Raw genomic sequence first — 25812 nt, 5'->3', positions numbered from 1 at the left:
TTTAAGTTAAGCAGGACAGAGTTCTTTTAAAGAAAGATTTACTTATATTCTCAAAAGTTAAGCATGACAGGCTTCTGTTTAAGAAAGAGACCTGTTTTATTGTGTTAATGTTGTCATTTTGAGCTAAAAATAAATAGCTAAATGATCATTTGTTTCACATGTGTTGATATCACAAAGAATAGAATATGCATCTACTTAAATCAACTTCAAGTCAAATGGTTAAAAAAATAATTTCACACACAAAAAAAGAGCTAGAAAATTCACCACACTGGGAAGGGTGAAGACAACTGGGTCGCCCGGTCCTGGCCACGAGGTGTCCCTTATTTATTTTTCAGGGAGTTGGCAACCCTATGCAAACTCCAAATCACAACGGAAGTGCTCCAGGACGCTAGGGGCAGTGTTGAGCTCGATTTGTAAAATAAACGGCAAGTTTGTTGCAAACACATGGGCTCTAGTCTCCGTTGCGCTTCCCAGGTTGCCTAGCAACTATGATACTAACAGCTGGAAACGTGTCATACAACTTTTTTTGACAGAAATGAAGGAGAACATATTTTTTTTCATTTGTTTGTTTGTTTCTACAAGAGCTTTGTGTGATTTGATAAGTATCTGAGGCTGAGACCACAGGACAGTAAAACATGATTTTTGGGCTTCATTTCTGTACTGAACAGTCATTTAAGATTAGCTAGTAAATAACAATTAGCTAATGTTGTTCATGAGACTAAAGTCATATCACTTTGGTAATGTAAATATAATATGGCCAATATTATGGTTATTATATTAGTCATTATTAGGTATTACAGCAGTGAACATGAACTCTTTGTCAAATACTGAGCTTCAGTACAGATTCAAGTTGCAGTTATTTACATGTCTTACCACCTTAAATCTTCACTCAAAGACAAGTATATAGGAATGACTGCCAAATTTATTTGCCACTGAAGCCGAAGGATGGCATCTGAATAAAACCTCTCTTGACATGCCTAGATGACATTAAAGCTTGGTTGGCTCTAAACTTTTTAAATTTGAATGAAAAGAAAACAGATTTGTTGGTGTTTGGACCCAGTGGCCCCTGTGAGTCCTCTTCTTTTCATTTGGAACCCCTGGAGGTTTATTTTAAACCTGTTGTTACTGCCCTTGGTTTTAAGTTGGACCAGTCCATTTTTATCATTTAAGGCGACTGGCAAGAGTGAAATCTTTTCTTTCTAGGCAGCACTTTGAAACCGTGATCCATGCTTTTATTTCTTCCCCTGTGGACTACTGTAACGCACTTTATGTGGGGGTCAGTCAGTTGTTACTCTGACATCTGCAGCTGGTTCAAAATGTATATTGACAGTGCATATATAGGTGTATCATATATAAGAGACAAATGTTGTTCCTTCAGTATGTTGGCATTACTAAATTTGGCTCAAATGCTTACATACATGTGTAAAAAGAAAATGTACAAGCTGTGAGCTGTTTCAAATCAAATCACTTTTATTGTCACATCACATGTGCAGGTACATTGGTACAGCACATGTGAGTGAAATTCTTGTGTGCGAGCTTCACAAGCAACAGAGTTGTGCAAAATACAATAATGTAAACAAGCAAAAAACAAGAATGGCTACATCTGAAACTAATAAATATATGTACAATATATAATAGTATATATATGTTTCTGATAAAATGAAGAGTAGACTGATGTATTAAATATTCCTTTATTGGGTGAGAAAATCAGACCATGTCATAACTGCTTTAAGTCATACAGAATAGATATCAGAGCTTTAAACAGGCTGACGTCTGCTAAATGGGTCAAACTGGGCAGAAAGTATACAAACACATAACATCCTTATAGAATATGATGTAACACTATAGATCAACTTACCTCAGAATATATAAAGCATATAAACAATTACAGCAATATGATGCAACAAACACAGCAGTGCTACTGATCCAAAATACTCAAAGCTTCATAGAACTGAAACAAACATTTATTTTTAGTTCCATTCTGCTGCTGATACAGACTTTAGGTTTCTGAACATTAAACTTGTTGCTGCCTTTCATAGTGCGTAACTTGAAGGCCCTGAGTACTTTCTCCCACACTGGAAACACTGGAATGATAAAATTATTTGAACATTACCTAATAAGACTGATTCAGGACAGACAATTAGTTATTTTAAACGTTTCTAGCAGTCCTTCACAAACAGGGAACAGTCTGTCTATTCTCTCCATCTGTCAGCTGCTGCTGGCTCTTCCTCCTCCTCTTCCTCACATACTGCTGAGATTGTCCTGGTGGATCATCAGGGGTGCAAAGCCTCACAGATGATGTAATGCAGTGGGTCCCTCAGTCTGTCCTCACTCTGGACACTTGCAGGTGTCACACATAGAAATCAAATGTGTGATAAGCTGCAGGATTCAAACACAAGTGTGACTTATAAATACATGTTCATACTTTTATTCCACAATCAGAGAGAAAGAAACAGAGAGAGTGCAGGACAGACAGACAGGTGACAGTCTCAGGTGTACACACTGCTACAAAACAGCACCAGAGAAGGAGGATTTAGTGTTTGTGTCATTACGAGTGCTAAACAAGAAGAGTTCCCAGATGGTACAGTGGACACATGTGTGACTCCTGTGATTAAAGCATCTTTCTTTCAGCTTAAGGAGTGAACCGTCAGCTGACTGACATGACTGACTTTAATTACGCATAAAATCATCACATTCTCTGTAAGATTAAAGTCAGCTATTGAACGGCGAATATTTTGAAGTGAAGGCTTTAAAACCAAGTTAGTACAAACGTCGCTAATGTCACATAACTTTCCCGACATGTTGCCAACAGTAATGTTTTAATGTTCTTCATTATAAAAACATTTGCGCATAAATAAGTGACATAATATTCAGTACTTACTTCTGGAAGTTTACTCTTCGTCCGCTCCGCTTCCGCCGTTTTTTTTCGGCAAAATTATCCAAACCACCGCCGCGCTATGAAGTCTGGGATATGTTGGGCCATGAAGGCTACACAGACCCATCCTTAAAATTCAGGGAAATTAAGGACGCATTTGAGGGCCGCATTTCGAGCACCCTTTGAATTGGGACAGTCTTTGTCGTGTCGCTGTGACATAATCGGCCTTAAAATGCGGCCTTTAAGGCTGCAGACCCCAAATCCGGTCATTGGTACTTCCTGGCTTGTGTAGTTACTAGGTAACAAAAGCTCAACACTGCCCCTAGCGTCCTGGAGCACTTCCGTTGTGTTTTGGGGTTTGCACGTGTTTTGGATTTTGCACGTGTTTTGTATTTTGCACGTGTTTTGTATTTTGTACGTGTTTTGTATTTTGCATGTGTTTTGTATTTTGCACGTGTTTTGTATTTTGTACGTGTTTTGTATTTTGTACGTGTTTTGGATTTTGCACGCGTTTTGTATTTTGTACGTGTTTTGTATTTTGCATGTGTTTTGTATTTTGTAAGTGTTTTGGAGTTTGCACGTGTTTTGTATTTTGCACGTGTTTTGTATATTGTACGTGTTTTGTATTTTGTACGTGTTTTGTATTTTGCATGTGTTTTGGAGTTTGCGCGTGTTTTGGGGTTTGCACGTGTTTTGTATTTTGCACGTGTTTTGTATTTTGCACGTGTTTTGTACTTTGTACGTGTTTTGTATTTTGCATGTGTTTTGTATTTTGCACGTGTTTTGTATTTTGTACGTGTTTTGGATTTTGTACGTGTTTTGTATTTTGCATGTGTTTTGTATTTTGTACGTGTTTTGGAGTTTGCACGTGTTTTGGATTTTGTACGTGTTTTGTCTTTTGCATGTGTTTTTTATTTTGTAAGTGTTTTGGAGTTTGCACGTGTTTTGGATTTTGTACGTGTTTTGGATTTTGCATGTTTTTTGTATTTTGTACGTGTTTTGTCTTTTGCATGTGTTTTTTATTTTGTAAGTGTTTTGGAGCTTGCATGTGTTTTGGATTTTGCACGTGTTTTGGATTTTGTAAGTGTTTTGGAGTTTGTACGTGCTTTGTCTCTAGGGGCCACTGTAGATTTATGAGTAAAAACGATACTTTAACATAAAAACAAGTTTAATAAAGCTCCTAAAATATCCATAATATTGCAAACAGTAACAGTTATTTTATTATCAGCATGCAGCAGCACGGGTTTGTGACAGATCACGATTAATCTCATTACCATGCCAAAAAGGCTGAGACAGACACGGCCCACTGCACTGACTATTTCTGCCCGTTAGAGAAACAAATGTTGGTGTGATCCGTGTGAAAATGAAGAGAAGACAGCTATTTCACTAAAATACCTATGGGCGTAAATATTTATAGTGAATAACTAAAAGCAGACATGAAATAGGATGCTCTCGTCCTAAGCCCAAGATTCGGGCGGGCTTTCCAAAGAGTGCAGAAAATGAGTGACGTGAAAGGGTGCTTTCATGTGTTTGCATTATTAGGAAGAAGACAAGAAAAGCAGCAGAGCGCGCACTCCGGTGGAATTGCTTTTTGTCTGCTGTTTCAATCATAAAAACCTCAGTTATTTATTCAGTACTGGACCCTGGCAATATCCCACGCTCTTGCATCATTTGCTTTTAGTATAAAGTACCCCCTTTTGTGCGCATGTTCCACTTGGCTTTTTGTGTCGTCGCTCACTCTCCATTGGCTCGCCCTGCCGCGTCTGCGCTCAGAGTTGAACGCCGGACCAGCCTTCACAGAAACGTGTGTCCTACCCACGCTGTCTGAAACCGGACTGGGCTTTCCACGCCGCATCGGAGATAATAGAAAAAATTAAAAATGGAGAAAAAGAGCGAGATAAACGGACACGCCATGCCCGGCTCAGCATCCACAGACCAGATCCTGGAGAAGGGCTCGCAGAAGAGCCTCGGAGAAAAGCTGATGGAGTTTCTGAGAAAGAACCTGCTGGTGATCTTGACGGTGTCGGGCGTGCTGGTGGGCGTCGGGCTCGGGATGATGGTCCGCAGCATGAACCTGACCAAAGCGCAGATGACCTACTTCGCCTTCCCCGGTGAGATGCTCCTCCGGATGCTGAAGATGATCATTTTGCCCCTCGTCGTCTGCAGTCTCGTATCGGGGGCCGCCAGCCTGGACACTCGCTCCCTGGGCAAGCTGGGGGGCATCGCAGTCGCCTACTTTCTGGTGACCACGCTGATCGCCTCGGGGATCGGGGTAGCCCTGGCTTTCATCATCAAACCCGGAGTGGGCGCGGGAGCCCTGAACACCAACAACCTGGGACTGGAGAGCGTCAGCAGCAACAAGGAGACCACCGACTCCTTCTTAGATCTGGCCAGGTAAAGAGCCCTCTTTAATCGCCTTAAACAGCGCACACGGTAGCATGTTAGAGGGTAGTGGGGCAAGAAGGGGATTTGTGTGCTGTACTCTAGTGAATCTGATGGGAACTGTGGCACAGCGTGCCTCGGGGCTGTTTGGGAATGCTGGTTAGTTACACACACGAATGGCTCCACGCTCGCAGTCATCCTAGGCATGCGTGCGCACACGCTCAGTAAGGCTACGGCTGCTGTAGTAAGCCTCACATGTGCGCCACTGAAACAACCAAGTCCTCTCTGCCACTGTAGCAGACTTTATCTGTGTACTATCTAAATGAGTGTGATTACAGTTATAGTAAGATTTCAACGGTGGTCCTGTTTGGAAGTGTCTAAGATCAATGTCACAATCCGAGTGACCCCGTGGAGCAGGTCAGTGTATCCTGCAGTGTATCTGTAAACAGTGCTTTATATGTTCAGGTCGAATCTTCCACTGACAGTTCACTCTGCTGCAGGGACGTGCAGAGAGGTTTAAAGGGGCGGGTGCTCAAAGTTAAAAAGGGGCACATTGAACCATGCTGAATAACAACAACACACATTCATCAAGAATCTAATATGGGAAGGGCAGGGCTGTGTTGATCTGAGACTGTAGACATTAAAGTATTTAGTATTTATTTATTTATTGTCATTGTCAAGAACAATGAAATTGCGTTTGGGGCTTCCATACAACCCCAAAAAAAGAAGAAAATAATAAATACCCCTTAAAACCCAAGTGTACATATTTAACCCAGTGTGACTCCAATGCAATAAGACAATCCTTAGCAATAATGTTCGTAGAAATTCAGACAAAGACCTGAGAAACATGACAAAATACAACACTGCAACCCATTCAATATTATTGTACTGTGAGATATGATATCAGATATGATAGTTATCTATTTAAGAAAGAGGGGGGGGGGGGGCAGGAGGGGGAAGAGAATAAAGATATGATGCACCAATGCAGACCAGTTCATTGCTATTAAGAAGTTGGATATGGTTATTGTCCGTGAGAGGGGGGCAGAGAGTTCAGGAGCCTCACAGCCTGTGGATACAGGCTGTTGGCCAGTCTGGATGTTCTGGCCTGTATAGACCTGTACCTTCTCCCTGAGGGCAGCAGATGGAAAAGGTGGCGCGCAGGGTGATGTTGGTCCCGCAGGATACTGTGCACCCTCCTCAGACAGCGAGTGGGGAAGATATTACTGATCTCTGGCAGACTTGTTCCAATAATTCTGCCAGCTTCCTTCACCACCCGCTGGAGTGCTTGCTGATCGGCCTTGGTGCAGCTGGGGAACCACACTAGAAATCCATACGTCAGAACGCTGCTGATGGCACAGTTGTAGAAGTTCAACATCAGAGATCTGGGAATGTGTGCGCTCCGCAGTCTCCTCAGGTAGTAGAGGCGCTGTTGGGCCTTCCGTACAACTGAGGTGATATGGTTGCCCCAGGACAGGTCCTCGGTCACAGTTACCCCCAAGAATTTAAAACTGCTCACCCTCTCCACCGCCTCACTGCCAATGAAGAGAGGCAGATGGTTGTTATGGCCCCTCTTCCGGAAATCTACAATGATCTCCTTGGTCTTTTTGGTGTTTAAGACCAAGTTATTGTCGTGGCACCATGACTCTAGTTGTTGCACCTCTGTCCTATAGTTTGTCTCATCATTGTTGGATATAAGTCCGAGCACTGTAGTGTCATCTGCAAACTTAACAATGAGATTGGACGCGCAGGAGGAAATACAGTCATGGGTGAAGAGAGTGTATAGCAGAGGGCTCAGAACACACCCCTGAGGGGCACCGGTGTTGACCACAAGGGTGGAAGAGGTGTTCTTACCCACTCTGACACTCTGTCTACGGTTAGTGAGGAAGTCCACAATCCAGTTGCACAGAGAGGAGTTAAGTCCCAGTTGGTGGAGTTTGGGACGGAGTTTGTATGGCCGGATGGTATTAAAAGCCGAGCTGTAGTCTACAAAGAGGAGCCGTGCATAGGTGTTCCTGTGTTCCAAGTGCTTCAGTAATGTGTGCAGCACTGTGGCGATCGCATCCTCGGTTGACCGGTTCTCCCTGTATGCAAACTGGTGCGAGTCCAGGGATGGTGGAAAAGCAGCTCTGATGTGTTTAATGACCAGTCTCTCCAGGCATTTGGCGGGAATGGGGGTGAGTGCCACAGGTCTGAAATCGTTCAGACATGTGACATTTGACTGTTTTGGGATGGGAACGATGGTTGCTGCTTTGAAACAGGATGGTACCAGTGAACAGGACAACGAGGTGTTATATATAGAGGTGAAGACGTCCGCCAGGTCCGCAGCACAGTCTTTTAGCACCCGGCCCAGCACTCCATCCGGCCCGGCCGCCTTCCTGGTGTTAATGCTCCGGAACACACGCCTCAGCTCATGAGTGCTCAGGACCGGAGCAGGGTCGGTTGAGGGGAGAGGGGACAGGACAGGGTCGGTGTTCTCCCTGTCAAAACGGGCATAAAAGAGATTTAGATCCTCAGCCAGAGTAGAACTGTCGGCTGAGGGTGATGGTGTTCTTCTTTTGTAGTCCGTGATAGCCCTGATGCCCTCCCAGACCTGCCTTGGGTTTGTGTTGTTCTCAAACCTGGCCTCGATACGCCTCCTGTGCTGCTGCTTGGCAGTCTTGTGGACATTAAAAAGTCCACAGGAGAGATGGTAGCTGATTAAACAAGTGTCATGAGATAATAACAAAATGCAAAGATTGGTGACAGCGCTTGGAACCATAAGGCAACGAAAAACTGTGACATAAACTCGGCTCTGCCTGTGAATCACTCTTTGCTTCTCTTCTTCCTTCCATCGCATCATTTCATATATCACTCTCCACTTGCTGTCTATCTGAGAACAAGGCACAACTTGCTATTGCAATAAACTATAATCTAATTGTCCACACCTAACAACTCTTGCACTTAATCTATAATAAAATGATGACAGAAAAATGTTATAGCCCTGCCTTTAGTAGCCTCACACAGTTCCTACTGTTTCCTCCTCAGGTCCTTACCAGGCATGTCTGGACAATGTTATATCATGAGTAATTTTTTTTTTTTAAATCCATCTAAATAAAACACACACATGCACACACAGTGACATTTTAGACCTTCTTCAGAATACTGTATATACTATGGGCATCATGGTGCTGATCCAGAATCCTTACATTATTATTTATTACTAGAGCTACAATAATAAAGCAATGAGGAGGGGGAAGTAATAAATATGAAATAATGTATTGATGATGATTCCATTTGTTTCACTATCCACTCTGTGCAGGGGCAAAGTTTATTACATGTTTAAACTGTAGAGATACAATCATTTTACTGCTGTAAAATCCAACTTTTGTCTTATTTAAAATATAAATCTAATATAATCTGCTTCTTAATGTATGTTCTTTAAAATACAGCTTGTGTTTTTTAATATATTATAATAATTATTATGTGGACATACATATTAGATCGTTTTTTAGTGAAATATAATCCCTCCAGAAAGGCCGGAAATGCCCAGAAACTTACTTTAAAACTAAATATGTTCCCTAAAACGGTGACAGAGCTACAGACCCATGACAGCCTTACACAGGTAGCCAGCAGCTATGACCAGCACTACCTGTGCAGTTAATAAAAGGACAGGTAATGTTTGTTGCGCTGTTGCACACACAGCACGCTCGTTTGTTTCAGTTCGTCAGTTGCAACAAGACAACTTACCGACGTGTACGTAATAAGCTAATACTCCTGGGTGCTACACACTACAGTGTGCGCTGTACACCTACTTACTGGTTTTGTCGCATCAGTCTGTGTCTCTGAGTTAACTTGTGTTTCTCCTACAGCTCCGGACCGCAAAAAATGCGCGTGCTCTTTGTGAGCTCGTTCCCGGCTCGTAACCAGCGCGTTCTGCCGTCGAGGGCGATCATTGGTTAAATGTGATCATGTGACTGATGCAAGCCAGATCCTTTTATTTAGCAAAACTGTGATTAATAGTTAAATATTATTGTTGAGGGGCACAGACAGGACTCCGCACGCACACACACATAAAAAAAATAAATAAATAAATAAAAAAAATTTAAAAGTTGCCTCAACAAAAGGGCACTTTGGGCACTCATCAGGAAAGGGGCGGGTGCTCAAGCCCCTCTAGCCCCCCCTCTGCACGTCCCTGCTCTGCTGCTCTGATGTGGATGGAAAGCTTTGCCTAACAGTTAAAAGTGTTTTAATGTTCCCACTCAGATTGAGAGTGGGCACTGCACTCGTCTTAAAGAACTTTACGTGTCAGTGTAGCCTACTAGTTAGTTTTACTTGCATCACCTGTAACCCTCTGCACTTATTTTCAGAGCTGTATCAGAAAGCAGATGTCAGTTTTACTAAAAATCTGCTCCACCTTCACTGCAATCCGATGACTGTATCAATGAGTACTTTTACTTAAAGTATTTAAAGCCCTTCTTGCTTTTAAATAGTTGATTGCCGCTTTACAATGCCATGCTGCTACAAATGCTTGTCTAACCTCTGATGTAATTAGAGGAGCTGTAAGTGCCACTTACAGCAGGGAAAGGAGGGTTGCACAGCAGACCTTTGCAGAGTCATGTCACATCTGATCGACACCATGCCATAACATAAGTACCTGTAATAATGGATTATTTTTAACCTAAGTTAGCTGCCACTGTTAAGAGTGTATCTTGACCCCACTGTTACACACAAATGTGCCCGATAGGGGATACTTTATAGAGCCCAGATTGCAGTCTGATGGCTTCCAGGGGACAAATAAGCACAAATAAAAAATCTACTGATGGCTTTTCACTGATTATGAAGAGACACAGTGTCTTTGGGGCAAACTCTTGATTATACAGGTAGAGGTTCTGTGGTACAATTTTCAACTCAACTCCTTGTAAAGTTGGTTGATTTTTTTTCCAGCATGGCAGTTGTTCATGAAAGCTTTGCTGCTAGCCTATAAATATCAGTGTTCTTCAGCAGCCTTCAGTGGTTAATAATAAGTTCCCACAGTGTGAGGGAAAGCTGACAGCTGTTGAAATAGTAGGATGTATTTTGGGGAAGGCGAAGAGGTGCAGAGCCTGTAGCAGACTGTAGTGCAAACAGCTAGCACATCTCCCTTATCATGATAGCAGGTGGACATGCTGCTGTTATTTCTCATACTTTATGCTTTTGCAGGTATTCAGATGGTGTAAATTTCACAGTGGGTTACATCAGAACAGGACAGAACGCAAAAGCTAAGTCCAGTGAAGAGAGTGTTGTTTTCTGCTACATATAGACTAAGGTTCATTTATTTGAGCAAAGCTATTGATTCAGAAAGTAAGAATATTTTGGGAATATTCATTTTAACAAGTTTCTGATTCAGGTACTATTGAAAAAGCTAACATTTAACTTTGCAGGTGGAGCAGGTTGAGGGGGGCTAGTCTTAGTACCAGATAAATCACTGTGCATTTTCTTGATATAGACAGTGTGAAAGATGGTGGCTGTTGTGACGTCACCCCTGTTGCTTTCTGAAGTCTGTCAAGCCTCAAGATTAGTTTCTGCTGTCTCGACTTCATCTCGGCTTCAAATATGGGATGAGGTGGGGCAGGTCTGACTGTGAAACCACTCACACATTGCCTAACAACTTCTAAATCACAAGCCTTTAGCCAATGAGCATAGCGTAGATATTCCTTCTTTTCGAAACATAGTACAGCCACAATTTACATAACAGACTTCATTGGAAACATTTACTCACAATGCTATTTTCCCATAAACTTCCACAAGACTTTTTGAAACCACAGATACTGTATCAACACCTGGTGGACTGAATGCAGGTTTAAGACACTTCAGCAATGGTTTCATTTTTCCCACCCAGAAGCTTTGTCCATGCTTTCTGCTGTCTATGTTCCATAAACACGTGTCATATCACAGGGTATTACATTATTTCCCCCCCACTCCAGATAGTCTATTTATTCAGTGCACTACCAGGCACGTGGTGTTTGACTAAAAACCTGAAGGTTCAGCCAGTCAGTTTTATTTGTGTCAAAGTATCAAAACGCTGGTGTTAGCTTTGTGGCTTGCTAGCCTGCCCATTTTTTAAATAACCTCTCTATATTTTAGCTTTTCTTTGCTAGCTTTTAGGACTAAACGTATATTTTGGATTGTTTTAACTTGTTTCTGAAACATGCTTACCAATTCTGCTTGATAGCAACTAACTATTTAAGGCATGGAAAGCTAATGCTCGCTAATTTAAGAAACTAATAAGCATTTTATTTTCATCTTCTTAATAAGGCTGAGGTTTCTGCACTTTGCATTTTGAAGATTTACTGTTAGCATTTTAGCATTTTAGCTAGGACTATATTGGCGTTTACTGCCAAAAGTGAACGTATCTTAACGAGAGGCTAAAGCTAGCAAGTTTGGGAAGTAACCTGCATTCATAAACTGTAGGAGGACAATTCACAGCCACACACATCAGCTATTTAATACTGAGTTATACATTAATAAAAATTCAAAAATGTTCTCATCAAAGCTGAAGCACAAATTTATACCACTAGATCTACTGGCTGGATGTGTCCATCCAGTAGAAAGACCTGTAAACTGTTGCATTAAGTGCCATCTAAAAACCAGAAGAACCAGCAACAGACAGACAGGTCATTTCAGATCACATCATTGGACTTGAATTAGGCCTTGAAATGATCATTCATGATACTTGGCTTCGATTAATTAGAAAGTCAAGCTATTATGTAACATCAGTCCACAGAGAGACAGTGGGCCTCTAGGGAGACTCTGGGAAAATCATGCCAGCTCACTTCTGGGTTCCCAGGCTTAATCCAGATTCTCGCTGTGGTCATGTGCTAGGATGAAACCTGACTGCCTTCATATAAAGGAAAAGAATTTAGGGAATCTTGGGTTGCAAAAACATATCACTTGTTTGCAACATCAGGAAAGGAAAGAAAAGACTAAGTGAAAATATTGTGGCTACCTGCCAGCGTGTCCTGGGGAGCTGAGATATTCAACAGCTGAAGCAGCATTTGTCCCTGAACTCAAGGCAGAGTTGACGGGGTCATGGTGCTATGAGCTGAATTGCTTGGCTCTGGTCTGGCCATGGGAATAGATGTGAGCAAAGCCTGTATTTCTTTGCACAATACAGTGTGACCCCAGAGGATAACGTTACAACAAACACACAGCAGTACGTAGAAAGGGCCTGCAGGCTTCTAGTAATCCCTGCATGATTATCTTACAGTAGTGAAAATAAACTCCTTGACACTCTGTCTGTGACAATCTGTCAAGAAAATGTTTGAATGAGGGATTTATAACGACAAAAGGGATAATGAACCAAAGTAGGCTGTTCACTTTGAGGATAAATAATAAACTCCCTGTAAATCTGGTTATTATCCTCTGCATTACTGAGGTTGCCATAAATATCAAAGACAAAAAAATCATCTCAGTGCCAAATTACTCCTATTGTTCCTCACTGTCTTTTAGTAACTGACTATTGTGATTATGTCACATTTCCCATGCTGTTATTACTGTCATGATTCAAATTATGGAAAAAACAAAACAGCAATACTGTGTGTCTATTGCTGATCCAAAATCCAGTATTATGGACTACATACAGGTGTACCTGATCGCTAACCAGCAACGTCACTTATACTCTGTGATATTCAGATTCTGGCAATCTGGTAAATTCAGGTGCAGGATGAATGCCGTGCACTCTTTGACAAGTTGCAAGATGTTGCCATCGGGGACTTTCTGGCATTCAGAAAGTGTGCTTGGCCTGCAGCAGCATTTGGGTGGTTGTTACTTGACAAAGTAACTCCCAAAAAATTGATTCTGTTCATCTGGACGTAGCATTTTCAGTGAGAGACAGTGACAAGTGACTTCTTCAGTCTCGACTGATGAACAGAATCAACTTTTAGGGATTTCCTTACCTGGATCATTGAGAATGCATCGAGACATGTCAAAGTAACATCTAAGATAATCTCAGTTGCAATCAGTGTTCTCCTGTGAGTGCTTCTTGTGACCATGTTAGACACAAGATTGTACTGACACTTTTAGTAGTAGTGACACTGTTAGTAGTGCTTCATGTTGGCAAAATATCTCAGTCACTATTGGAACGTGTTGCCAAGAAATTTTGTAGCCTTTTGCTATGGTAATGCAGAGCTCAAGTAAAGTTTGTCAAGCATTTGACAAAAGAACAGCAGCCAAATAACGATGAAGAAAGAATAGAAAGGAAATTAATTAAAAGAAAACTTAAGAAAATATGAATCTTCACTACACTGTGCAGCAGTTTTGTACCAGAAACTGAGTAGTATGTGAGACTTGCAGTGCTTGAGTTAGAGTTTGAAAAGTATAAAGCGATTAAATTTAGTCTAATTTTATTTTCCGCATCTGCCTGACTTTGCTTTACCTTTAGTTGACTGGAGAACAGTGAAAGCTCCAGGGAAAGATAACTAACCCTAGGTAAGACCTCGCTAATTTGTTTTACGAAAAGCTGAAACAGACAGCAGGTTCGTGTCCGAACATGTTTTATCAGGGAGTTTGGGCTGCAAACTTTAGGGAGGATCCTGGGAAAAGGCCAAGATACGACGATGATAAACGAATCCTGTTGAGAATTTACTGTTCGGGTGGGATAGCCACATGATTCTGAAACACTTGTCCAATCTTGTTGTAGATGTTGGCCTTTTACCATTTGTTCAGATAAAGTGGCTCACACAGGAGAACAGGACTGAGATGACTGTAATTTTCTGTGGCGCTAACTTGTTTTTGCTTCCGTTCTCAGGAATTTGTTTCCAGCAAACTTGGTGGCTGCTGCCTTTCGTTCTGTGAGTGCCAGCTCCTTACTTCCTGCCCACCCCCACACACGCAGACACACACTCCTTTTATCCTCCTCTTTCTGTCCTCTTTCCTGTATCACCTGTGTCTTGTGCAGATTGTTCATTCAAATTTATTTTCCCAACCACACGGATGCTCCTACAAATCCATTTAGAGTTGCCATAAATCCTGGTTAGAGCACCAAGAGCCTCTTAATGAGGAGACATCCAGAATAGGGTCCGCAGCGCTCCCCTGTTCACCCGAACACCTCTTTTTCTTGTCCCTCACCAGCCGTTACCATGGCGAAACCATTCCATTAAAGCTAGCCTAGCAACCCACCTCGCCTCGGTACTCCTCAACACGGGCCGCTCCATCGCACAACATCCTGGCTGTTACAGCTAAAACAAGGACCTGGAAAATTCAATATTTGGAGATGAAGTGATAGAAATGAACTATACACACATGCACACACAGGGAGAAAGGAAAGCATGTTCACACTCTTTTAATCACGCACAGACACACTTCATCAAACCTTAAACTTCTCCTAAACCACACCTGTAAATTACACACACACACACACAAACACACACACACAAATAAGTCAGTTATTTCTCACAGAAAGAGTGAAAAAGTGTTTAAAGTGAAGCCAGGTTACAGAGTTCAGTGTACCCCCACACACTCAGTATATGCTGTGGTAGAGCCCCCCGTGGGAACGGCTCCAACAGTGGATTAGACCAAGAAAGCAGAGGAGAGGGGGGATTTACACAAAATGACAGGCAGCTCGATGTTTAAACAGACGTTTAAACAAATGATGTGTGAGATTTGGATTATTGGATAGCTGGCTTTTTCATTTGAGACTATACCCATCTACTCTGTGTGCCTACATGCCCAAGATCGTTTAAGAACCAAGACTTTTTTAAGCTCATATAGATCTTTAGGAGATGTTGGAAACCTCTACCCTATAGGGGTGTCTAAAGAAATGCTTTGAGGGAAAGGGGGCATTGTTGCAGTTCTGTTTACTGAAAAGACTGAACATCAGTGGACCGTGTCCAACGGGGTCCCAAGTCTCCTACAAAAAGTACTGACACAGTGAACTACTCATAGCCTGAAAATGTCCCGGATTTTTTAAACCTGCGCAACCAAGAAGAGGCCCATGGGAAATCAGAAAATAAAACCCCCGAGGAAGACTGGTATAGGAAACATCTATCATATTTTAAAAAGGGGGTCAGTGGCAGCTTGTGGGTTCCCTTTTGTTCCTCAGCAATGTCTGTAAAATGTACTATTTAAAGCAGTTGCACCTGATTATTCAAAAAGCAACTCTACAGATGTCATATTAGATTAGAATTCAATTTCTAAAAACATTAATTTATTTCAGCAATACAACAAAATAAACAAGCACATGTTTCTTTCTTTATGTTACAGTACGCAACAGACTACAAGATGGTTGCTGTGGGGAATGATACCAATGGGACGACCCTCTACCAAAAGGTAAAAGCTGGGAACGTCTGTTGCGTGAAGTTTTGCATGCAGACTACGTAACACGTAAAGTACCAGATTACGAAAGGAAAGTGCTCTCATCAAACAGTTACCTCTGTCAACAGGAGGTTGAGCCATCGTCCATCCTTGAGGTACATGTTTGCTCTGAGCACCTTGTTTGTATGTCAGTCACCCGTGGGTGCAAAACCACTGAATAAGCAGTATGTGCACGTCTAATGAAAGAGCTGGTTTTGGGAAAGAGGGTCAAGGCTGATGGTGAAATGCTGATAGCCATGTGAACAGTACAATCACTACAAATAAGGCTAAAGGCCAGTCATTTTTATTTATGAGTTTTTAATCTGTCTTTAGCTCACTGGTGCCAAATAATTGTTAGATAAATATTTACTCAATGAGTGCTTCTAGTACTAGTTTTAGTACTCTTAAATTCTAAGTATTGATATATTTCCTATAATTTCTTGATGTCATAATCTGATTTTATAGATAAAAGGTGTTCAAAAAGGGAAAAACAAGTCACTTAGTAACTTTAGAACACAACTGTGTAGACTGACACTATCACTAACGTGAATGTGAGGGGACATGCTCACATACATGTCTCACATGCAGGGACATGCATGCTCTTAAAAGTGTGGACAAGCGTAAACAGGGTTTTTTGCATTTACCATCCATCCATGCATTTTCTTCTGCTACTAAAAAGCATGCTGGACTCATATAGTGCAGTTATCTTTATCTAGTGCTCACATGTTTTCCACTTCTCCACACAAGTTATTATTCCATACTGTGATTATACTGTGACAACACTAGAAAAGAACCGCAGGCTAAATAAATCTAGTAAATACTGAATACTTTTTAATATAAGCTTATATGAAGCTTCAGCAGTCTGAGTTAGCTAAAGGCATCTTTGTCTTGAGTGCTTTTTTTTTCTTTTTGATTGCCAGGCAACAAAACTATATTACTACAATGGCTTCATAAGCTACAGTGCCAAATCAGAACAATAGCTGTCTCGAGGTGCTTTATATATTATATATACAATAAGAGGGAGAAAACCCCAATAATCAGTTGACGCCCCCTATAAGCAAGCATTTCAGCAACAGTGGGAAGGGAAAACTCCCTTTTACAAGAAGAAACCTCCGGCAGAACCAGGCTCAGGGAGGGGCGGCCATCCGCAGCGTGAGGGGAGGCAGGACAAAAAGGTGAAAGACAAAAGTGGAGTTTCACACAGTAACTGTTGTAGCAACCAGGCCCTTACGATTACATGCAGGTGTTGGCCACCATGCAGGTCATCTTGACCCAGCAAGATGGCCTGCATGCCTGGATGTGAGGCAACATGATGTGCTGGTCTTTACTAGGAAGGAAAAACAAAATCCTGACAGAGGACCAGCACCAGATTTCTTGATTGCCACTTGCCTGCTACTTGTAGTCGATGTTGCATCATAGACAAGTGTATGATGGCTTTGCTTATTTGTCAGCAGGAGAGACAGTCGATCGGAAGCCGGCTAACAGATGCATAATGGTACACAGACTGCTAAACAAAAGCATTTAGGGAATAGTACAAAAGCCTTTTTAGGCTTGTACCACAGCAGCATCCTGTTAGTTAATACAAGGAAGCACTTTTAAAGGTTTTTAGTAGCACTTGCACTCAAGTAGCTTGTTTGTACTCGAGGATCGTTAAAGAGCAAAGAGAAGTTTTATAAGTTACTCTATTTGATTATATAACTTGTTAAATTTTGAGGATAATCTTTAAATCCTAATGCTTCACCCTAGAAGCTATGGCTTGTCCCCATTGACCCAGTATGGGGGAACAGTGGGGGGAATCTGATTTTGGCATTGGTCCATGGTATTTGTGTGCCGTGGGTCTTGGTGGACTGTCGCCCCCTACACACCCACCCCAGTGCCAGGGGATGAAGCTGGTGTAGCTGTGGGAGAGCTCAGCACAATGGAAAGGGATTGAGCACAGGATTTGTCCTTGTCCCTATTTGTCATCCAGTTCACTGAATACTTCTACTGCCTCCAGACTTTTGCATTCGCACATACACACTCTGCAGCACGCAAAAGGTGTCGTATATACTACTGCAGTCTACACAAGCTCTATTATTTGACAAGTTTATCTTTCCACAATGAAAGGATACACATAAGGTTCCATCCAAGAGTTCAATGTGTGATTATCAGTGTGGAACTCCTATTGTGTGAAGTGTTTCAACTTGTTTTCTTAGCTAAGTTGGATCAAGTTGGATCAACAAGCAATTTTAGCCTTGCAGGCAGTTTGAATTATGGGTCAGTGGACCACCACTTTGGTCCAGTCTGATCAAACGTTTCTACAGAGAGTCATAGTTCTCAGAGGATTAATCTCAAGCATTCACAGTACAACCTCACAGTAGTGAGTGGCTAGTGTTAAGATATGAGCTGACGTAAATATGAGGCGAGCGAGAGCCAAAAAAACTTAATTCTGTGTCATGAAAATTTGTTAGTTGTTATTCTCTCAAACTGTAAATTCTTCTGAAGCAACTCAGGAGAAGAAGCGTATTGTTGCTATTTGTGGGCAGCTGAAACTGTGTGATTCAACTTTGCTTTTATATGGACAGAATGAAAAAAGAAAGGGATCTGGTAAAGTTGCACGGTCAACCACTGCCTAGGTAATGCTGTAGCTCTTCACTTTCCAAGAAAAGATTCTTCCACTCAAGCTCTTTAATGTACTTTCAGTGACACTAAGTCTTAGTAAAACAGATGCTCTTGCCAAGATACATTTGTCAAACCTTCTGCATGGCTGGAGACCCTTTCCTCTTCTGTGTTTTGCTCCCTTTTCACTTAAACCAACTAGGTTTTTGACAGCCCTTCTTAACACCGTCTTGTCAGTATGCTCAGGCTCTTACAGTGTGACTCTGCTTGGTGCCTTAGGTCCCTTATGGTACAGAAACAGATGGCATGAACATTCTGGGTCTGGTGCTGTTTGCCATGGTGTTTGGTGTGGCGCTGAGGAAACTGGGTGACGAGGGAGAGGAACTCATCCGTTTCTTCAATGCTTTCAACGAAGCCACCATGGTGCTGGTGTCCTGGATCATGTGGTAAGTGCTCTTGGATGAAATTTATTGAAATGTGGGGATATTTTATGACATTTATTAGTCAGTTAAATAAGGATAGACATTGACTGTCTGTGCTGCGCTATTTATTGTTGTATTTGACTCTTCCTTTCTCCTGTGTCTCTTTAGGTATATCCCCTTTGGCATCATGTTCCTAGTGGGCAGTAAAATTGTGGAGATGGAAGATGTGGTTCTTCTGGTCACCAGCCTGGGAAAATATATCTTTGCTTCGATTTTGGGCCACGTTATCCATGGAGGCATCGTCCTACCCCTCATCTACTTTGGTTTAACGCGCAAGAACCCCTTCAGTTTCCTGTCTGGCCTAATAACACCCTTCACCACTGCCTTCGCAACCTGCTCCAGGTATACTGGTACATTGCAGAATCACTGATGAGCTGTTACAGGGAACCTGCAAATCAATGAATATAAATGTATGTAAATAAAAAGTTGACATGTAATATTAGTGAAGTCTTAGTATTTGGCCCTTCGTGATTTCTTATTTTTTGCATATTTGCATATTTATTATGAACATCATCACTGTGGAGGAATTTTCTTCCACTCTTCTTTGTAGAATTGTTTTTATTTAGCCAAATTGGAGAGTTTTTGAGCATGAACGGCCAAAGTATCAGAGTCAGATTTAAATCTAGACTTTTAATGGGCAACTCCAAAAACTTTCAGAGGTGGACTTGATGGTGTGATTTGGATTATTGTCCTTCTGCATAATTAATTTGAGCTTCAGGTAGACAGCAGAGTTAATGCTTCAGTGAATCATGGCAAGTTTCAGATCTTGATGCAGCAAAGCAGCCCCTAATCATCAAACCACCACGACCATGTTTGACTATTGGTACGGTGTTCTGCTGGTATGTTAGTTTTAGGCCAGATGTAATGGGACACAAACCTTCCAAAAATCAGTGTGACAGACACCAAAAAAAAAGAAAGATTTTTTTCATTTGCATTTTTCTTCTCTCATTAGTTCAGCAACTCTACCCTCTATGATAAAGTGTGTGGAGGAGAATAATGGTGTGGACAAACGCATCAGCCGCTTCATTCTGCCCATTGGGGCCACGGTTAACATGGATGGCGCTGCCATCTTCCAGTGCATCGCTGCCGTCTTCATTGCTCAGCTCAACAATACTGAGCTGAACGCTGGGCAGATCTTCACAATCCTGTAAGTTAAGGGAATGAGAAAAACTTTTATTAAGCAATAATACCACCAACATTTCCTACTGGCATAAACAGGTGGAAATTTATTGTGTTTCATTGTGAATCACACTTCCAGGGTGACGGCCACAGCCTCCAGTGTTGGTGCAGCAGGCATCCCAGCCGGTGGCATCATCACCATTGCCATCATCCTGGAGGCCATCGGCCTGCCGACCAACGACCTGTCCCTCATGCTAGCTGTTGACTGGATTGTGTGAGTGTCATATTAGAAAACATAGGAGACTACAGATGATCACGTACACCTACACCTCACCTAGCGTATAGTAAGCCAACTAGATCAGAGTTTCCCAACTAGATCAGCGTTTCCCAACTGTAGGACCAACAGAAACCCCCTGCAGTATTTTCCTAGAGCAAACACACACATAGGTTAAACAAACAAATGGAAATAGGTCATATTTAAAATACAGGTTCTTCTTTATGATACTAAGTTCAATTCTTCTTTTGAAAAGCAAAGGCCTTTTGTTAGTACAACCTTCTGTCTGCCTTGATGCCATCATCATCACAAAATTTGTCACAAATGTTCTCTTTGTGAACAGAGATCGTACCACCACTGTAGTGAACGTGGAGGGCGACGCTCTTGGCGCGGGAATCCTCCACCACATAAACCAGCTGGAGATGAAGAAGCATCAACAGGAGGGGGAGCTGTCGGAAGTCCGAGTGGAGGCGGTGGCCAACGTCCAGGCAGAGGAGGAGACATCTCCATTAGTCACGCATCAAGCCAAAGCCTTAGAAGCTATGCCGGAAGCCATTGAGTCAGTGCTGTGATCCCAGCAAGACTTTTTCCTTTCTTGACCTTTTACCTTTGACATCTCTGACATGCTGCTTTTGTGGAAGCATTCTGATTCAGTGTAAGGCCAAAAAAATGCCTGCTAGAGCATGGAAAGTCCACATAGTGTCACTGTTATTTTTAAAATTGGGTTTCCATTCTGGCATCTTAATGCTAAATTGAATATATATGAAATTTTAGAATAATTTACACTGAAATGATTTGCCCAGTCACTTAAGTCAATAGTTTTTGTATTTTACATTTTATTTATTAAAGCATTTTGACATGAACAGTGACAGAAACATACCAAGTCTAAAACATTCCCATAAATGTGACAGTTATGTTCATCTTACTCCAGTCACTGCTCATCGGCAGCTTTGTATAACAGGACATGATGAAGTGCATTTATTTCTTTTTATCTTCAGACTGCAAATACCATGACATGCTTAAACTGTAGAGGATTAACAACTCAACAGATGCTGACAAGTAAGAGTGTTTAACCAATCTTGACGATGTCTGTCATTGTTTAAGTACTGGTCAAAGTCTGGGTATGCGCTTTACTTCAATTTGATGTCCCTTACTTGAATAGCTGGATGAAAACAACACATTTTGTAGTGTCAGGTTAGGTTGAAGTGGTAATTGTGGTAACTATTTGGGCCTCAGTTTGAAAGTAATATTTTTCATAATCCAGAGAAAAGTTTACAAGGCCTGTTAAGAGGTTTTAGAACTGAAGAAGCTTCACAGCTGTAAAACATCTTCAAGAAACCCAAAGGAGTCAAGTTGCTTTCTTTCCAAGCTCCTTAGAATATTGGTCTGCATGTATTGCCCTATGTTCTCATGAGGGAAAGGTCAATTGTATGGTCTACTCTCTAAATAAAACAAGACCCTATTTATCTCTGAGAAAACAACCATTCTTCACATCAATATTACTACAGGGAAAAAGCTGACATCAGCATTTTACAAGCAGATGCCAACAATTTTGTAATGAGAGCAGCTTAAAAGTCGTTTTTGCTCTTTAAAGTTCAATGTACATCAGCCTTTTTAAGTTAGGTTAAGGTTGTACATACTGGCATATTTCTTAGCTTTTTGTGACAACATACTTGTTTGATGTTTAGCTACACTGATTTTAGCTATTTTATTAAAAAGAAAATATAGCTAAGAGCATTATTGCTATGCTACCAAGGAGTCTGAAACATAGCTAGTTTGGTTTCTTTTTTGTTTGCTAACCAGCTAAAGCTGTGTTAACACTATGCTAACAGTAAGCTATGCTAGAATTTTTTAACTTATCACTTTACTTCTTTTCTTAGCTAAGTATCATGTCAGGTGTTTAGACTAAGTCCAGGGAAGCCCACTTGACACTAACAACTGTGGCTAACTAGACAAATATAATAATGATATAGATATAAAATTATTGAAGGATGTTTATTTTCTAGCTTGCTATTCTTATTCTGGGAGTCAAAAACAGGTTTGGATGATTTACTGTCCATAAATGTCTCATTTATGTTAGCCCTATGCTAGCCCATTCTGCAGCACCTCAGTTTATACTTTGTCTGAAATAAGCCATTTTATTGTGTCTTTAAGAGCCCCATTCTTAAAGCCCCCTTTGTTCTGATTGGCTACATTCTGGAAGCCAGCAGAGGAGAAGCACCCTGTTCTTGTAAGCTATATGACCTTTACTTTATGAAAGTCGAAAACGTTTGGAGACTTGGTATTCTGGGCAGTCAGAAGCTGTTTGAGCTTTTGCCTCACAGTGATTATATTTACATATGCTAAATGTAAATGTGGCAAACTTTAACTATGTTTAATATGAACATTCAACAGAAAATGGGGAAAAGATGTTAAAAAATGGTTTAAAAAGTTGAATACTTCACACACAGCTGCCAGAGTGTGTGTATTTGAAGGACTAATATAAGCCGTTGATACTGTTAAAGCTAACAGTTTGTTTGTGAGTACTGTAACCACACTTCTTTGACACTCCAGGTCTGCTTTTATTGAAGATCACATGTGAAACTTGGAAGTTGTCAGTAAGGTCAGTAGTTGACAGTGGTGTGTCTGAGAAATCACAGCAAATTCATAAGTCATTCATTCAAAAATCTAAATCCTCATCAAATGTTTACACTCAAATACTGGACCAAATTGCAGTTCATATCACGCTGCACATTATTTTGTTGCAAATCCATCCTTTGATTATCGGGGTGATTTTTCTCAGTGATGTCCGAGTCTTGTGCCATGACATTATGACACCAGAGTGGAAATTATATGATGTTTATTAATATTTATATTTTATTGTTTTTAAGAGGTGCATCCTAAGCTGTGTCAGAGCATCTGAATCCTACTCTTCTCGCTTACTACATAATTTTATATTCACAAATGAGCTCACTGACTGATATGAGTCTAGATGGTGCCCCTCAATACTTTGTGGTAACCTGGGATGCGATTTTCATATCTGATGTCCTGCTGATTTATGGTTTTGCGTGACCGCCAAATCTCTGCTGGTTGAGCAGCAGGATGAGTCTTTGCTGCCCTCTGCTGGCAGTTATGTGAAAGTACTAAGCTGCTTGCATCTCTTTCTGCATCTGTCTGAAACTGCATGACAGTGGTGATATCTGCTATTTATTTGATCTGTCATTTAACAGCTGGTGATGAGACTGCTTTGCTCTTGTGACATGATTCTGTATTTTCAAATGAAGAATACTCAGAAGTGAGGGATTCTTTTTTGTTTTGTTTTTTCACGTGTGAAATGAAGTCATTCATGTCGCTGTCCCCTTACTTGTGAGACGCTCGTTATGATGTGGTGGTGCTACTTTAGTTGTCTCCTTTAAAGAGGATGTAAACTAGTTTGTTTCAGGACTTATTACTCAATGGTACAGATTTCACACCTGATTTTTATAAGCTAACAATTTCTCTCTTAACTTAAAGCTTAGTAAACTGTATCTTGTACAATCACATGTAATTACACATGATGTGGTACATGTGTGATATATATTTTAATTTATTGCAATTAGTTTGACTTTTTTGTATTATTTGTATGTTATCCTTTTAACAGTTTCAAATATATTTGTCCTTATTGTACACTTTTTAACTAAACTTCACCTGCCAGTGTTTCTGATGACCTCCTCCTCTTTTCTTTTAGGAATAGCTGCTACATTTCTGTGCCGTCTGTACAGCTGTCACTTTCCTGTTATTTTTGCTGTCTGTCAACATTAAAAGTTATTAAAGTTTTTTTGTTGTCATGCAACCCAAATGATCTGTTTTGATTCCTGCTTGTATCAATCTAAGCCACCCAAAAGGGGCAGTTATTTCTGTGTTACACTCTCACAGCTCGAACAACGCCAATTTGCTTTCTTTGCTGTGCAAAGTTCTTTTTGTAGACATTTTTCTTGTTTTTTAAATTTGCTGTTTAATATAGTGAAAGGTGAAATATTATAATCAAGCCATATTTTTTAAGTATATTGGAAACAGTCACCAGACAAGTAGATTTAATATCTGAAGCATCCAACTGCTGGGAAAAAATATTCTGGGAGTCAGTACATATCCAAAGAGTAAAGGGCTCATTTTTGCACCACTTCTAGATTTTAAGGGTGAATATTAGGAGCCAAGAAATTAGGTCAAAGAGCTAGATTCACTCAGAGATGGAGAAAGATGTAATAACTGCTCAGTGACACTTAATATACTGCAGATTTAAAGATTACATGAAATGTCTTCATTTTAATCACATATTGGATCTGTATATGATGTGTGAACATAAATGCAAACAAATGTTGCATGAACAGCAGGATAAACAGGTTAGCTTGCAGTAATGTGGTGAATTCACGCGTTGGACTGATACACACAGTGGCTGTAGTTTATTATTATTATAGATTATTTTACAGGTAATGATGCTTAGATCCACTGACTGAATTCAGTAATTAAACCAACTTCATACTGTCAGTGTAAAGACAATATACAGCCTACAGTTAGTGTAGGTAATGGGACACAGCCGAGATTGCTGTGAAACATCTGCTTACATCCTGTTGAATTCAGTTGTGCACTTCCACAACGAGCAGCAGGTCAGCTGATTACAACCTGTACAATATGAAAATCTACGGGAGCTTATATTAGAAATTATTGTGAGCTTTTAGTATTTTCCCCATGCTGAGCCACTACAACAGATCTTAGTGTTCCTCCACCTGAATCTCCGTTTAGGTGTGGAGGCAAAGTCACCCTCTGTTTCTTTCTCTTTTATTGCTTGTGTCCTAAACAGTAACAGTATCAAGCTGAGTACATTCATTAGAATTAGAATTTAGATTTAAATAACATTTGTATTCTCGTGTACTAATATTTTTGTATTACATTAATATAGGAGACGGTTTAGTTACCTGTGCACAAAAATAGATGGTAGAATTGTCCTACTTTATGCTTTCTGACTTTTTTTGACTGTACTTTTTCACTTTTATTTGATTCAAACCTGCCTTTGTTCTCTCCGTGTCTTGTAGTTGTATATGAAAATGTAAGCTGGATAAAGCTCCACCAGAAAAATCCTTTCAGTCCATCTCCAAGTATTTGAATAATTAATTGGTGCTTTGTTGTAATGCACAAAAGGTCTGTATTACAGACACTAGCAATTAAAAGACTTATCTTCAAGATACAAAAGTAAAACAGCAGTTCTTTTGTCACGACCCAACTAAACCCAGATACAAGACACAAGTTTACTTACCTGGATAGTAAGGTACAGCAGACAGTTTGGATGGATCTACCTTTAGCTGAGTATATTTGTAATGTGTTGCAAAAGTTAAACCCAAGTGGAGACTTCTTAAACAAAAGACACACCTTTGGTAGAAAGTCCAGAAACCAATTAATCCAAAAGAAACAACAGAATCCAGGCAAGAACTCTCACAAGGAAGAGTAGAGAAATCTAAAGCTGCAAATTTACAGTCATGACTTAGAAAAGGTAAAACAACTGAAGTTTTTCGGTATACCGGTACTATAAAAGACACATCTCCTGGATGCACTGGTACGCATCTTCAGTGATGTATCCTGGGGTCATCAGGTGTTTCGGGTCTCATCATACACCCTCGCCCAGGCGACCCAGCCGGGGGTGATCATGCCCCGACTTGCGTACCAGTAGCTACCCACGGATCAGCCCTCTTGATCCACAGCCACCTTGTGGCTTTCTCTGCCACTTCACTCACAGCCTGGATGGCCCTCTTCTTGGCTGCCCC

At 40.9% G+C, this 25812-nt stretch overlaps 1 protein-coding gene across 1 annotated transcript; it reads left to right on the top strand.

Moving 5' to 3' along the window:
• Positions 1-4604: 4604 nt before the first annotated feature.
• slc1a4 (solute carrier family 1 member 4) lies at positions 4605-23849 on the top strand. Its single transcript, XM_080869493.1, has 8 exons — positions 4605-5269; positions 14022-14064; positions 15476-15541; positions 18443-18609; positions 18754-18987; positions 19598-19792; positions 19904-20038; positions 20382-23849. Exons 1-8 carry the CDS (start codon positions 4755-4757, stop codon positions 20608-20610), a joined length of 1584 nt encoding a protein of 527 aa, XP_080725619.1. The 5' UTR covers positions 4605-4754; the 3' UTR covers positions 20611-23849.
• Positions 23850-25812: the final 1963 nt, after the last annotated feature.

This window comes from Rhamphochromis sp. 'chilingali' (genome assembly GCF_963969265.1).
Source record: "Rhamphochromis sp. 'chilingali' genome assembly, chromosome: 20".
NCBI lineage: Eukaryota > Metazoa > Chordata > Actinopteri > Cichliformes > Cichlidae > Rhamphochromis > Rhamphochromis sp. 'chilingali'.
This window is presented reverse-complemented; position numbering and strand designations above follow the sequence as displayed.

Coding starts and splice junctions, on each gene's coding strand:
- slc1a4 (XM_080869493.1), top strand. CDS start 4,755: ATGGAGAAAAAGAGCGAGATAAACGGACACGCCATGCCCGGCTCAGCA. Junction 5,270..14,021: donor TCCTTCTTAGATCTGGCCAG/GTAAAGAGCCCT, acceptor TTCCGTTCTCAG/GAATTTGTTTCCAGCAAACT. Junction 20,039..20,381: donor CTAGCTGTTGACTGGATTGT/GTGAGTGTCATA, acceptor CTTTGTGAACAG/AGATCGTACCACCACTGTAG.